The sequence below is a fragment of the Vulpes vulpes genome, chromosome 15, assembly GCF_048418805.1.
Source record: "Vulpes vulpes isolate BD-2025 chromosome 15, VulVul3, whole genome shotgun sequence".
NCBI lineage: Eukaryota > Metazoa > Chordata > Mammalia > Carnivora > Canidae > Vulpes > Vulpes vulpes.
In genome coordinates, this window is record NC_132794.1 from 41,824,749 (window position 1) to 41,841,389 (window position 16,641).

General features: G+C 41.8%; 1 protein-coding gene across 7 annotated transcripts in view; it reads left to right on the forward strand.

Annotated features, from left to right (window-relative positions):
* The window catches only part of FMN1 (formin 1), a 420,196-nt gene that overhangs the window by 297,097 nt on the left and 106,458 nt on the right, over positions 1-16,641 (forward strand). For all 7 annotated transcript variants that reach the window (XM_072738177.1, XM_072738178.1, XM_072738176.1 and 4 more), the window contains one exon: positions 2,676-2,796. In XM_072738177.1, the coding sequence (XP_072594278.1) occupies positions 2,676-2,796 (121 nt within the window). The remainder of the gene's footprint in view (positions 1-2,675; positions 2,797-16,641) is intronic.

The window sequence follows — 16,641 nt, forward strand, 5'->3', positions numbered from 1 at the left end:
GCAATCTTACATGGCCCTTCTTCCATGGACCCTTTGTTTACTCCTCATCTTTTCCCCTTTAAAGCCTGGGAACACTTGGGTTGAACCTCTGTTGTGATACATCTTACTCTGCCCTGCATGTAGATACCAACGAGCAGTTGCCTGTTAGCTTGGCATTGCTCCTTGAGGTCCAGAGCTCATTGTTGTTTGTAATTTAGGTGTCTGACAAATACTTACTGGGTTGAATCTACTGCAAATATCTACAAGAGGGCAATGAGTGGCATCTGTAGATAACTAGGTGCAAAGTGGTGAGAGCTTTTTTTCTGGTAGAATAGGGCAGGCATGTTGAAGCTCTGGCAGTATGCAAATAACTGAAGTTCTGACAGCAGGTACCAATGTGACAGAGGAATTATCCTGAAGAATCTTGAGAAGTACCCTTTCTCATCTAGCATAAGTAGAATTACTTTGTAGTGTCTGTCTCAACCAAGTCAGATGCATTATGTTGGAGGGCTGAAATTTGCCAGTGAAGTGTGATTCATGAGGAGAACTGAATGCAGTAGAATTGACTTCAGAGCAAAATCTCACAGTAAGAGTAGTTTCAAATATGGGATGGCCCAGTTTGGGGAAAATTCAGAAGTCAACATTTGTGTGCGGCTCTCCCGGTTTTCACTGTGCAAAAATTCATTTCACTCAGCAAGAGTATAGAATTATGTGATTTATTAAGCTATCCCCTCCCAGTAGGAGCATAAGTGATGATTTTTGTGGTTAGTGGTGATGAGCAATTAGCTGAATAAAGGTGAATCCTGCTCCAAGCCTCCTTCCACTCATGCTGGTTTTTGGTCCAAGTCTAAGTCTGTGAAGTTTACAGAATTTCATCTCCAGCCATGTCTTTTGAACTCTAATTGAGCAGCTTTTTCAAGAGCTACTACCAGGCTGATTTGCTCAGCAGCACTTTCTCATTTTCTAGCTTAAAACAAAAAAAACAAAACAAAACAAAAACCCCTGAAGCCAGGACTGAATATGATAAAGCTTTGGAAAATAGGAAGAGATAATATACATGAGTTTCCAATGTAGATTGCCATGGAGTTTTGTGGCAAGCATCTTAGATGATTTCCATCCTGGCACTCAGACTACAGTACTGCTTCCATTATTTTGAAAGGAGCAAAATAATTTTAGGGAGATAGGGGGACAAAGTACACTGATCATGTAAGATATTTCAGTAAAACAAGGAAAACCACCTTTCTTAGCATCTCAAGTGAAGCTAATGATCTTAAAGGAAGGGGACAGGTCCAGAGAATTCCTGAAACCACAAGAAAATATGACAGTAAGTTAGTTGTCTCCTGCTAAAGGGTACACACTTTTCAGAACAACCTTTTATAGGCTATATGTAAGGGTGCCAAACAAATTTTGAGAGGCCAGATGTTGTATGCACTACCAAGAATAAAACACAATTACTGCCATCACAGTGTTTATAGTCTACCAGAGGACACACATAAGCTAATGTGGCAATGTTGAAAATGATGTTGATAAGTGCTGTGATAATGGTACACCCTAAGGACTCTTGGAAACACCCACATGCTGGGAGGTGAGAGGCGATCTTGGAGGAAGTGCTATCTGTCTTAAGACTTGAAGAATGATATGAACAAGAAGACATGAAGACTTTGTGTAGAAGAGTTAGAAAGCGATGGCTTTATAGACAAAAGTCCAGGCATAAGAGAATGTGGCCAGTGCTGTCATTTTATGGATGTTAAGGGGAGGGAGGTTGAGATAGGGGAAGGTGGAAGACAGCTGAGGGCATAGGCAGAGGCCAGATCATAAAGTGCCTTATAAAGCAGTTTCAGAGTTTGGAGTTAGTCCTAATGGCAGTAAGAGAAATGGAATGTGAAGGAAAGCTGGCAGAGTAGCCTGTGTGGAGAGAGGAAGGGCTGAAGACTGCCTGAGATATGCAAGATTCAGAGCTTACATTAAACAACCTCAGGGAGAAAGCAGATGGGACTGGAAAAGATGTATTTGAGGCCCAGCTTTCTTTCCATGTGTCTGAAGCTTATTTCCCAGCTTAGATCCTCTACGAGGTAGAGTTGGGGAGCTTGTCAAAAACTATGGCCAACCATGCCCTCAGCAAGTATCCAAGATAAGCCAAACAAGATTTGGCAAATCTTTATAAATATGTGAAGAATTTGATATCACACACACACCCCTCTGAGCTTTAAGCTACAGCAAAAGGTAGGTAACAGCATAAGGCAGCGTGACTGTTTCTCCCATCGCGGTGCTGTCTTGTCCAGCACCTTCCAGTTCACACCCATTGGCATACCTCAAGGATAAGTTATCTAATTGCTGCCATGTGAAACTCGAACAGGGACTTTGAATTTAAGTACTTTCATGTGTCCCTCCCATGTCTTTTTCCATGGGAGTAGGGCGTCCAAGATCAGGACATACCTGACAATTTTCTCTTTGATTCATGAAACAAAATAGAACAAGACCCATGCCAGAGCCAGAGCCAACCTCAGTGTCAATAAGATCAAAATGATACTGTAGAAGACACAAAAGCATTTCTGAGTAACCAGTCCAAATTTAGGAACAGCAGAGGAGTGTTTCTCTGATTCTTATTTGCACGTCCAATAAAAGATGTTTTGGAATTTCAATTGAAAGTGACAATTGGAAAGTATAATGTACCCTTGTTAACCGTTGTCTTTTAGGAAGCAGGAACAGAAAAGAGTGTTTTCCCTCTGCCCGAACCACAAGATTTCTTTCTGGCTTCCCAAGTCAAGTTTGAAGACCTCATAAAAGATTTGAGAAAACTCAAGAGACAACTAGAAGGTAACAGGAACTCTTCTGTTATTATGATAATAGCTAAGATTTTTTATATTTTTAAATGATTGAAGAGGATCATTGATGTCTGGTTCACAGGGTGGAATTGGTGCAGAGTTCAGTTATGGTGCACCATGGCCCTCATGAAACTTTCCATCTTTTAGGCGCTATTTGGAGGCACTGGGTTTGCATAGCCCTTTTATTAGTGTTAATTTGCACTTCTTATGTCTACAGCTTTTACATCTACATTTTCCAACATATAACAGATGTCATCTTCATGATAAAAGCAGCAACCTTTTTATTGAATGCTTACTATCATCTCATATTATTACAATGACCCTAATAAGCAGAAACTATACCGACTCCATTTTGCAGATGAGAAAAATGAGGTTTAGAGAAGTTATGTTCGCAAGCCAGCAAGAGGCACATTTCCTGGGCTCTGATCAGGTCCATCTGATTAGAGCTCATGTGGTTTCTAGGCTAGCTTACTACACTGCCTTATACGCATCACACATGTGCATGCACACATCTCTGTTTATTCGGTTTCTGTATAGGAATCTAATAAAGATGGCAGGACCCGTAGTTAGCATTCTGTTTTAGTTTAATTTACATTTTTAATTGTCCACAGTGAAATGCTGAGAGTCCTTTTTGGCTTTTTTTAAAAGGTGAAAATATGTCCCTCCTGAGCAGGAATGTTCTTTGGCATTGCTAGAGTCTTGTGTTTTCACTGTGGAGACATCTCTTTATCCAAGTATATAAATACTTGCATTGGAGCTTGTATAACTCCAGTTGAAGAGCTCCATGGAGGATTTAGGGAGCGTGTTAATGTGGAAATGGAGCACAGAGTGCCAAAAAGCGAGCTTGAGGAAATGAAGAGCTTGAACCAGGAATATTTTTACACCAAGACATAAAATAAACATTTTAAAAATGTTTATTGTGCAAGAGAGCTCAGAAACCCAAGTCTCAGATGAAGAGCTGCCTGGAGATGGAAGGGACATGGGACAGAGCTCCTGGTGGCAGGGAGGGCCGCTTAGTTTTACTTTGGGCATAAAACTTGCTTAACTGAGAGTGATTACAAGGAAATAGAATATATCGACCTTGTGAATTATTTTTAAAGTAACATGTGGATTTTTTTTTTTTTTTTCCACCCGCTGATGTGGTTGAGAGTGTGTGTTCGACCAAGTGGCTGCTTCATTTCGGAATGCGATATATGAACTTCTGGTCATTCTTTTCCCTCTCCTAAAAACCTGACAGTTTTATCCTTGTCTAAGATGGGGCACTTGGTTCTTGTCATAGTTCAACAGGGCAAGCCATACTGGGATGGTTTCTTCTGTGGCTCTCCAGTGGCAGAACTGGGGCCCAGGCCAGTCCTCCATCTGGCTACAAGCTTAGCCATAGCTGAGAAGAGCCTTGCTTGTTCACCCCATGGCTGCCCCTGAACACACAGCCCCTCTAGCCTCCTGGCTCCTGGCCCTCTCTTGTGTAGTTTTTTGAGCAGAAACCTGATGTATACATGATCATTCCTCTTCTGCCTTCCTTAGAAGGGCTGGCTTTTCTGTGCATCCTGGCTAGGCCGCCTCCTTTGACATCTGCAAGTGTTTGGTGATTGATTAATAATAAAGGGATGAGAAGAGTGAATTGGATGGCACCTGGGTGGCTCAGGTCGTGATCCCAGGGTCTTGAGATCGAGTCCCCCACGGGGCTCCCCGCGGGGAGCCTACTTCTCCCTCTGCCTGTGTCTCTGCCTCTCTCTGTGTCTCTCATGAATAAATAAATGCAAAGAGTAAACTGGGAGGACAGGGGATAGGCAGGTGTTCCCACAAAGGCTCCCCCCTTTGGTGGATCTTATTTTCTGCAAGGAGATCCCAGGTGCCTTTGCACACCTCTTACTACTCAACTGATACATTTCCTCAGTCCATTTTAAGGAACCACAAGAAGTTCTGAAACTGGAGGACCCTCTTTAAAATGATGGAAAACCAAACATTGCCTCGGTTGTTTTTCTCCTCTGTACCGAGCTTCACCAAAAGACACAAGGTACCACAAGGCAAAGAGGAGTGGGACTCCCCACCCGCCCCTGCATACACATTGGATATTTAAACAAAAATGCCCTGCTAATCTTTAGAGATGCCAGTGTTTTTCACACATGAAAGGTACCTAGTAAATATTTAAAGAAAATACAGACCATTGGTTCTCTAATGAATTTCTTTTTCTCCTAAATGCCATCTGGCAAGATGGCCAGAGTCGTGGCGGTCCGTTTCATCGTCCTTTTCCATAAGGCCTTGGTGTGAGCCTAGATTGAATGTTTAATTGAAGAGGACATAATTTTCACACATACACAAAGATTTGATGAGGCTTTGAGGTTTATTGTAGCCATTAAAATGTCGTGGCTGCTGGCAAAACCCCAGAAAATGTCTAAAGCTAAACCAGATGTGATTAGCAAATTTCAAGACATCTCAGGCCCCATTTCTCCAGGCAGGCACAGTCCTTCAGAAGAAAACAGGTTTGAAGCACACCTTAGCAAAAGGGTATGAGTTACACTAGAGTTTTTGGTTGTGCAAATTTCACTGCTACAAATGGACATTGCCATTGAGCATCTTTCATAGAAACAAGAGCTCTGGAGAGCATGCTTACATAGGTAGTTGATAATCGTATCAGCTACAGTCTGTTGTGCAATTATCATATATCAGATGCTTTGCATAATCATCTCTTAATCTTTCCAATGACCCTGGGAAGCAGATATTGTTCTCAATCTCTTCCAGCACGAGGAACCCAAAGTTCGTGGTGCTCACATTACTTGCCAAGTTACAAGTGATGACCGAGCCACCTTTTGAAGCCACATAAGACTCTAAGGCGTGTGCTTGTGATGCATCCTACCTGGGACACAGAAGTCTCCATATCTCATCACAGATCAAAATGGAAAGTCATGTATTCAAGGCAGAAAGCCTCATGAAGGTACCTGTGACAGAAGGAGGGTCACTGAGTGTGTGCATCTGCACACATGTACTCTCAGAGCCACATGTGTAGGCCCTCAGACCAGAGGGAGACAGGAAAGAATTTACTTTGGGTTCGGATGGGAGAGGGAAGACATATGAGAAAGATGGGTCATAAAAATGAATAGATACATACACACACAAAAGTGAACAGACCGACATTACTGTGCTCTGGATTAAGAATTTTGGCTCTGGAACCAGATTATGTACGTTTTACTGGTTCAGTGGAAGCAAGGTCTTGTCAGGTAAAAGAACCATAAAGAAGATTCGTTTTCTGACCAGCCAAATGGGACAATTACAGAGCCTGCGTCAGAGGAGGTAACAAATGCATGGTCTGTTAGTAAAGAAAACTTTGGTAAAACTGATTAGGGATATGTACCTTTTCCTGGAAAACGCACACCTTGTAGAATCATGCCCATAACACTGAGCGGCCTGCTGGATATGTTTGTGGAACATCTGACCTCCAGAGCACTTGTGGTCTTTTTTCTACCTTGTGGAAACAGAACCAGATTCTTGGTGCTTGGGAACATGTTCCATGTTTTCTTTACTGTTCCATATCCCCAAACGACACAATAATTTTAACTTCCCTGATACTGTGATAAGTAATAATTAAGGGGAAAAATGATAGGAGTGGTTGCTATCTTTCTTGTTCTTTGGCCTTGTTTGCTGGCCAGAACTCCCAAGGTATTTTTACCAACCCGTATGTGGTAGGCAGAATAATGGCTCCCGAAAATGTCTAGACCCTAATCCCTGAAATATATTACCTTACATGGCAAAAGGGAATTTTGCCGATGTTGCGTTGGGGAGATTATCTTGGACTATCCAAGTGGACCTAATCTAATCACATGGATCTTTAAAATGAATCTTTAAACACTGAGAATTTTCCTTGTCTGCGGCCAGCGGGAAACAGTACAGTAGAATGATCAGAGAGATGCAGTATTGCAGGCTTTGAAGATGGTGGAGGAATGTGGGAAGCCTCCAGTACTGGAAAAGGCAAAGGCAAGGAGCAGATCCTTCCCAAGAGCCCCCAGAAGGGAACGCAGCCCTGTCAACACACCTTGATTGCAGCCCAGTAGGCACACATTAGACTTCTAACACACAGAGCTATAAGGTGATACGTTTGTGCTGTTTTAAGCCACTTAAGTTTGTGATAATTTGTTAGAGAAGCAATAAGAAGAAATGCACTGTGCAATGTATCCTTCCTGATTGTGCCACTTAAACCAGACGCATACACACCTACACGCGCACACACACCCCGGTGCTGAGGCCATAAGATGTACAATTTCTCAAGTAGTGGCATTCACCAGTATTGCATAAAATGTGAATTGGTGCTCTCTGAAGAAAGAGTCCATAGTCAAACAAGCCTAGAAATGCTCTATACTAAAATCATGTCCTAGGGGTTCACAGTACACATGAGCTGATACAAAGACTGTGAAATCCTGAGGTGAAAAAACAAGACATAATGGTTTAATTCTGTTTAAAGCATTTCCCAACCTAAAACTGGTTTTTCTTCAGTATTCCTTCACTGAATACTTAGTAATGTGTTGCAGAGCATGCAGTCTGTGAGATACAGTTTAAGAAGGCATGTTAGGGAAGCCTAGTGGCTCAGTGGTTGAGCATCTGCCTTTGGCTCAGGCTATGATCCCAGAGTACCAGGATCGGGTCCCACATCAGGCTCCCTGCATGGAGCCTGCTTCTCCTTCTGTCAGTGTCTCTGCCTCTTCCTCTCTTTGTTTCTCATGAATAAATAAATAAAATCTTTAAAAAAAAAAAAAGAAGGAATGTTAATATTACTATCAAATTTTTAATATAAAGATCACTGTTGTTGGTTCATGGGGTCATTCTAGGACAACCACAATAGGAGGAGCTGCAATGAACAGTTATGACCTACACCCTTTAGTATGGCCTTAGTTATCCCGGCAACACTGTCCCCAGTGAATTTGTTCTCCTTGGAACAAATAGAATGGGCCAAATCCTCTCTGGTGTCTTGATGCCTGAAAGCCAAAATTAGGAACATTGGTGTCATTCAGAATTGCTCTGGCATCACCAACCTTAAATCCTTATTGATTTGATAGGATCCTATGGTAGTATTTTCTTATGAAAAGTTCATTGTGGTTATGAAAGTAGGAAAGCTGAATTAATTTTTGGTTGTTGAAAACTGAGACGGGGGTGCCTGGGGGGCTCAGTCAGTTGAGCGTCTGCCTTTGGACAGGCAGGACATATCCTGACGTCCCGGGATCAAGTCCCACATCAGGCTCCCTGCTCAGCGGGGATTCTGCTGCTCCCTCTGACCCTCACCCTGCTCATGCTCACTCTCTCGTTCTATCGCTCTCTCTCTCAAATAAGTTTTTAAAAAGGAAAATGAGACAGGAACTCTTCAGATAGGTGTTGAGAAGTCAGCATGTTCTCAAAAGTTTAGGAACAAAATTAAATCACTCTTATTAACTAGCAGTAGTTACTTAGTATCTTCTGCCTTAAATGTAGGCAGTATGCTAAGTCTTGCTTGAAAATGATGCATTATTAGCCTTGCTATTCCATATATAAATTGGGAAAATGTAATTGGCAGATAGCTCTCAGTGTAAGATATTCAAACTTGTTTGAGAATGTTGGCTGAGGTGTGTGTGTGTGTGTGTGTGTGTGTGTGTGTGTGTGTGTGTGTGTTTTAAGATAATTTTCATGATGTCCTTCTCCCTAAATACTTAAGAATATGTATTTTAACATGTCCTTTCTTCTGTACCATTTAGATATATTTAGGAATATAACAGTTTAAGAAAGAGCGTCTGTTGACTTTTTGATATCTGTTATCACTCTATAAATGTTTATCCTATAAGTATTTATCCTAAAATGTTAACTTTTTAAAACTTTCTCTGAATGAGACTCTGCATAAAATGCATAGTCCAGGCATTCAACAACTGTTAAAAATCTTCATTCTTAGCTTGAATAGTAGTAATATTTCCAAACTAACTTTAAAATACAGCTGCCACCACCTTAAGCATCTTCATTCCCAATGGCCTTATTCTGATGGAGGGACCACATTAGCTCAGGGCCATCTTGATTTTGCACATCTGTATTGTATAACACTAGGACCTGAACATTCTACCTCCAGATATAAAGTACAGGAGAATATTAATTCATACATACATGAGGGATCCCTGGGTGGCGCAGCGGTTTGGCGCCTGCCTTTGGCCCAGGGCACGATCCTGGAGACCTGGGATCGAATCCCATATCAGGCTCCTGGTGCATGGAGCCTGCTTCTCCCTCTGCCTGTGTCTCTGCCTCTCTCTGTCTCTGTGACTATCATAAATAAGTAAAAATTAAAAAAAAAAAATTTAAAAAAAAATTCATACATACATGAAAATAAAAGTTCAAGAGGGAGAGGGGCTTTTTGTTGTAGGGTGTTTTGTTGTTGTTTGTAGATTTCCCAAATGATAGTCAATGTGTTTTCCAGATAAAGAAGACAGATTAAATTCATTTGTTTAGCTCCAATCCCTGTTGAAGGCCCACCCCAAAATTAATACTCATGTTATTTAGAGGCATACAGTCAATACCAGTATAATGAGCTAAAAGAAAAGGAGTTGGGGAAGGAACCGCATACCTCCACATATTAAAGCAGGCAATGGGAATGTTTTTACATTGGTTTCTCATGGCCCTAGGCAGAGACTGATACAGGGGCAGTCATTTAGCCAGTTGGATATATACTGTTACGTACTGGCAATTCTAAACAACCCCAGGGATAAAATTCTCCCTTCAAGGATGGTCATGGACCCAGGCATGGTAAGTATGTTCCAGGGTGCAGTGCATATCCATTTCCACCGTCACTAATGACTGTGCTTGCCATTTAATGAGCACTAACTAAATACCTATGGATTTGCTTACATCATTTCTGTTTCTTAAAACTACTTCCAAATAAGGACTACCTGCATTTTGACAGTAAGGAAGCTGAAGCAACTTTGCTACTAATGATGAAGCTGAGATCAGAGGCAGGTTTATCTGATTATAAAGCTCATACCCTCTGCACCATGCTTTCTTTATTTTTCTACTGTTCATAGGCCCACCCCTCAGGCACTAACAATACGATCAAGAATGAGAAAGCCTGAAGAGTAAGCCCCACTTATTTCCCTCGTTCATCTTCTAAAGGGATTACAGGTAACAGTTGGATTGACTTTAGGCTTTTTTTTTGGTCTCTATTGATAACTACCGAGCAAATCTGTTGTAATCCTAGCACCTCTCGCTCCATTTTTTTAAAAAAGAATTTTTTTAAGATTTTAATTATTCATGAGAGACAGAGAGAGAGAGAGGGAGGCAAAGACACAGGCAGAGGGAGAAGCAGGCTCCATGCAGAAAGCCCAATGCGGGACTCAATCCCCGATCTCCAGGATCATGCCCTGGGCCGAAGGCAGGCGCCAAACTGCTGAGCCACCCAGGGATCCCCTCGCTTCATATCTTTTGGTGTCTCTGATGCTCTGTCTCTGTCTTGGTCTCTCTCAAAATCACCTAGCCTATGTTGTATATTCCTTTATGACTCAGAAGGGGGGTCCACTGGTCTGATGTGGGTAGCCAGATGACACAGAGGACTACATGGCTGTTTAAGGCAACCTGCATGGTTTTGACTCCTTTGTTATCTCTTCATTTGTGGAAATTACATGTAATGTGGTTCTGGCATAGATGAGAAATTAAAGGAAACTTCCTGGACTTGTCAAGTCACACAGCACAGCAGACTGTTGCTTCTCTGCTCAGGACCAGCCCTGACTGTTCAGGATAAATGACTTCTATCAAGTAGCTTTCTCTCCCCAAGAGTGTAAGTGTTCTTTAAGAGAGAAAGAAAAGAAAACTAGATCTCACCATGAGAATGAATATTCTTTTTTGGTTTTGTTTTTTTTTTTTTTTAGAGAGGGAAGGGTGAGAGAGAGGGGCCTGGGGAGGAACAGAAGGAGAGGGAGAGAAAGAATCTTAAGCAGGATCCACACCCAGCGCAGATCCTGACATGGGGATCCATATCACAACCCTGAGATGATGACCTGAGCTGAAATCAAGAGCCAGACACCCAATTGACTGAGCTACCCAGGTGCCCATGAGTCTTTTCGTTATTTACTCAATGAGCATGGTCCATAAGCAGTATGACTTTGGTGAGGGGAGAAATAAAGACTTTGGAAAACTGGGACAGCCTCTGGGAAAAGATGGCCAGTTGAACCTTGATTTGGATTGAACACTCATGTAGGATTTCAGTTCCTCTTGAAAAAAAAAATTAAAGATTTTATTTATTTATTCATGAGAGAGAGGCAGAGAGACAAGCAGAGGGAGAAGCAGGCTCCCTGCAGGGAGCCTGCTGTAGGACTCTATCCCAGGACTCCAGGATCATGCCCTGAGCCAAAGGCAGATGCTCAATGCTGAGCCACCCAGGCATCCCTCCTCTTGAAAATTGTATTAAAAATAGTAAAGGGAATTCTTCGAAAGCATAAAGTGAAGAGCACAGAATGAAAGAGAAAACCATAACGGCAAAATTTCAGAAGCTCAAGAAATAGACAAAAACAAGACAAAATCAGAGAGGGAGACAAACCATAAGAGACTCTTAATCCTAGAAAACAAACTGAGGCCTGATGGAGGGAAGAGGAGTAGGGGAATGGGGTAACTGGGTGATGTAATGAGCACTGGGTTTTATATACAACTGATGAATCACTGCACTCTACCTCTGAAACTAATAATACACTATATGTTAATTCAATTTAAATAAAAATTTAAAAAGATGGTAGAGGTAACCTAAATAAATGGACAGAAAGAAAAAAAGAGAGAGAGAGAAAGAAAGAAAAAGAAAGAAAGAAAGAAAGAGGAAAGAATTCTAGAAAGAAAGAAAGAAGTAGTAAATGAATTTGCCATACAAGAAAGTGGAATTCTAATCCAGGAATGGAGAAAAGTGAGAAATAACCCAATTTTTAACCACACGATTCATACATACCACAAATTCATATGTAAATTAATGTGTATACATATATAAACATTCATACATAGTCATACATAAGTAAATCAACAAAATCATTCAAGAAAATTTCCCAAAATAATGGACACAAGGTCCTAATTTTAAAAGGCCCAAAGAGGGGCATCTGGGTGGCTCATTTGGTTAAGCATCTGCCTTTGGCTCAGGTCATGTTCTTAGGGTCCTGGGATCAAGCACTGCATGGGGCTCCCTATTCAGGGGGGAGACTGCTTCTCCCTTGGCCTCTACCCCTGTCCTCTACTCATGCTTACTCTCTCTCTCAAATAAATGAAATATTTTAAAAAATAAAAGGCCCAAAGAGATTCCAGCACAATGGAATAAAGTAGATCCATACCATTGTTAGAAAATTTCAGAATACTCAAGACAAAAAGAAAAGCTTCTATGCTTTTAGAAGGGGCGGGGGTGAGGAGTGAGATATGGAAAGAAATTACCCAGAATCAGGAAGCAGAATGGCTTCAGACTTTTCAGTAGCAACACCAGAAGCTAAAAACGGATCAGAATTCTGAAGGAAAATTATTCCCAATCCAGAATTGTATATTCACCAAAGTATCAATCAAATATGAAGGCAAATGGAAATTATTTTCAAATATGTAAGTCATCAAAAAATTTATCTCCCAAGCAACCATCCTTAGGATGCTACTAGAGAATGTGCTCTATCATGAAATAGGAAGACAGGAAATTATAGATCCAATGGAGAAGACAGGTGAAGAACTAAGCCAGGATAGACAGCCTTGGATGACAGCCAGGCAGAGAGAGCAAACATTTCAGATTGGATTAGGTTAACAGAATCATGGAGAAGATCCTTGAGGGACGTGTAATGCACGTATCTGATGTATCTGGAATGTGTTGACCAGAGTTACACAACTAGCGACAATTTGGAGTTCATTTAGTGATAAGCACATGGAAAACAGAGGGAAACAGAAAAGTATTATGAGGGTGAGAGTGAGGGAGCTTGAGGGGGAGGTTGAGGAAAGGCAAATTAGAATTTATAAATCAGCTGGGACTGGGAGCTGGTTTTTGCAAAGTCATAGTGGTGTTAAGGTGGGATGCTCGTGTGGTCAAACCATAGTCATGCTATACTGGGAGGGGGCTCACGTTTGGTGGGTGCGGGGCGGGCGGGGGGAAGGAAAAAGAAATGTATCACCTATGCTGCATAAAGAAAAAAATCCAAGAGTGCCGATAGGAAGTTGTTGGAGATGTGCAATTAAGTGCTGAAGTAATCAGGTCAAATTCGCACAAGTGGCTGCCTCCGGGGAGGGAAGGATAGGGTGACAATTGTGGATGGAAATGGGAACCTGTTTTTCCTGCAACACACAGGGCTACATGTGTTCTTTTAACTATGTGCAGGTATAGCTCTGATGAATATACCAACATGGCAACAGCCACAGACTGAAGCATTTGTAAGTGACACTTAAATTTCTGTGGCATCCTAGCTTGGGATTCAAGAAATTAACTTAAAATCAATCTTAAAAATTCAGTTCTGCCTCTTACCAACCATGTGATAAAGCCATGCAACTCTGACGGATCCCTGAAGCTCCGTGAACCTCCATGGAAACCCTGCAGCTGATCATCTTCTCCTACCCAACTCCAGGATACTGAAGGTGTCAGAGGAGCAGATGTCTGAGGAAGTACTAGGGGAGGCATGGGAGGTTTTATCCAAACTCATTCAGAAGCCATGGGATTCACAGTTTGCTTAAAGTGCACTGTGTGCCCTGGGAGGGAGCAAGGGGAATCAGCCATCAGGGCTGCGTGGCTAATTCGTCACCTTGAAAGAAGCTCCAGAAGACGTGACTTGAATGATTATTGACCATGCCTAATTTATTAGCTCTTTCCACCTTCGCGGCCCATTTGTCCAAGGCAGTAGTTTGCTAAGCCCAGACTCCGGTATGGAGATGGATACATTAGCCAGAGTCCTGACAGTGTTGCCATGGTGTTAAAAATATTTAGTTTTGCAAGCAAAGTTTTAGAAACAATAAAAAAAAACTTTGATATGATTTATTTTCGTAAAGTGATTTCAACAAAACAGACATGAGGGACTGGGTTTGTAGTAAGTATTTCAGAAAGGCAGTGGGTGTAAAATGTTGATCAGCGTGGTGACTTTTGATGCAAAGCATTCAATTAAGTGCGTTGTGGTGGGTAAAGGTCACCCATTTCCCAAATGGGATGCCTTCAAAGACAAGTCGTACAGAAAGGAGAGAGGATACGGAAACTGAAACCTGATTCATTCATTTAATTAATGGAAAAAAAACTTGTGTTTTCCTTTGAAGCCAAGGTTGTGACATCTCTAGGTGGGAAGGATGAGTTATGTCCCACCAGTGTCCTCCTCTTAGCTCTCCCTCTACTTCAACCTTTTATTATAAATCAACACAGTGAATAGAATTGATTTTGTTTTACTTTTCTCTGACAAGAAGCGTAAAACACTGAAAAGCTACTGTCATGGAATGGTCTGAGTCACGGGCCCTGAGTTCAGATCCTTGCTCCGCAAGCTCTGTGACCCTTGACATGTCCTGTCATCCCTTCGTGTCTCTGTGCCCTCGTGGAGAAAGGCAGTTGCCATGCCTGCCTCGCGGGCTGTTTGAAGGAGAGCCCTGAGCCATATGAAGGAGTCCCAACGCAAAATATCAGCAAAATGAATAATACTTTTCCCTGACTCCCTTTATGCTCTCATTTCTGATATCCAGTCCCAGAGCAAATCTGGTTCAGTCTTTCCCCAAGACAAGCCTTGAGTCCGTTCAATGCCCTCTGCATCCCCAGCACGTTTCTCATCCAAGCAGCACCTTCCCTCACCAGGGCCCCTGCTCCCACGCATGCCCTCTCTTTAATTCGGTCTCTGCTCATCAGACAAGTCAGGCCACCTTGTTTCATATTCGTGGCTCTTGGAATAAAATCCAACCTGAAAACCTGCATCTATGCCTTACAAGTTTCTACATGGTTGGACCTCTGCTACCTTTGCTGTCGCTTCTCATGCCACCCCACCTGCTCCAGCCTCACAGGACTTTGTGTTCCAACCCAAGAAGCTTGTTTATGTTTTGGGACCTTTGCAGCAGCTATTCATTCTGCCTCGACTGTCCTGATTTTAGATATTCCCATACCTCCGGGCTTCCCCAGTCACCCAGACTATAGCAGCCCTGTGAACAGTGAGCTCTGCATCAGGACTCCCTGTGTGGATAGTGCTATGGTTTCCTATTTATTTGTAAATATCTCCCTACCTTCCCTCCTCCCCTGCTCCTTGAGGGCAGAGATCTAATGACCTCTTCAGGGTTTATATCTATGGCGTCAATCAATACCTGCCACAGAGTTAAGTGGATGAGTGAGCCAATTAATAAGTGGTAGAAAAGACTCAACTTCTGGTAATTGCTGACCTTGCTATTAATGGAAAATTAGATTATTTCCTTATGGGCGAAGATGTCAATCAGATACAAATAGGTAGAAACCTTAGGGAGATATATTATAAAATTGTACAAAGGGAGAACTCACGGCCATGAGAGGTAGTGGGTGTTGTACCCACTTCCGATTGGAAACGGTGTTACAATAGCTGCGTAGGATAGATGACATTAGGAAGGGGAGTTGTGCTAGATGATTTTGAAAGTGAATTTCAACTCTGAATTTCTAAGATGATCCTTACTATGCTATTCCAGTGCCTTCAACAGTTCTCTTTACTCAGTGAGAGTTACTGGTCTCTGCCCTAGACTTTGTTCATTGAACATCTAAGAATCCCTGGAATTCTGGCCATGTACAGGATATAGGATATAAAAGTTAACTGCAAAATTATACCAAGTTTAGATCTCAGGTATTCTCTTTCTAAATGGCAAGAATCTTCTCTGGAATTAATCCATGCCTCAAAAGTTCTGGCATTGAGACCACCTAGACATCATAATTATAGAGTAGACCCCTTAGCCAGTGTGGTCAGTTAATGAGAAAAGTTGGCCCAATTCAAGAATCATAGAAAATCATACTTGGGTCCCTTAATCTTTAACTTAAAACCAGTTAAATATGGCATCATTCCCACACTTTTTTCAAAATGAACTTTTTATGTTTAGTTTGGAATAACTTTAGGTTTACAGAAAAGTTGCAAGGATAGTATAGAGAATACTCATATACCCCTTATCCATTTTCCCCAGTGCTGATGTTATTTTGACAACATCTCACGTTTTTGGGATGTATTCATCGAAACTAAGAAATGGCACTGACACATTTCAATTAACTAAAGTTTCGTATCTCTCTGGACTTCACCAGTTTTCCATTAATGTCCTCCTTCTGTTCCAGGACCCAAACCTGAATACCAAGTTGCCCTGAGTTGCCATGTCTCCCTAGCCTCTACTGTTCTCTGCCACCTATATTTGACAACAATATTTTAGCTGCTTCTACTTAAATTTATAGAAATAATGCTTTTTCACAGTCATAGAGTGTGGCCTTTCAGCTGCAAGCTTTCAGCATGCTGTGGGAATGGGGCAGGATAAGTAGAAAGTAGCATTTATTTGGCAACTTTATGAAGGAAGTGCCTTTCACATTCCCATTTGTAAAAAGAAAAAGGTAGTGATGCAGTTGTCATGGTGATACCCTACTTGTGGATGTAACTTCATCCTCTGACATGCTTAGGGCAGGCCTACAAAGCAGAGAATATGGGTCTCCAAGATAAAAAGCCGAATGGCCAGCAGAGAACTTGGATCTTTCGATTACTGAGCCAGAGCTTACGCTATGTTACCATAAACTTGTGTCGGGTCAACACATTTCTTCACAGAAATAGATTTGTGGGTGGTTTTGTGAATATCAAAATATTTTCCTGCCTAAGTAAATTGTGTATCTTGGACCCTGGAAGATTCACAGTCCACAAGTGGATTCTTTTCATGTCAGACAGTGAAATGAGTGAGG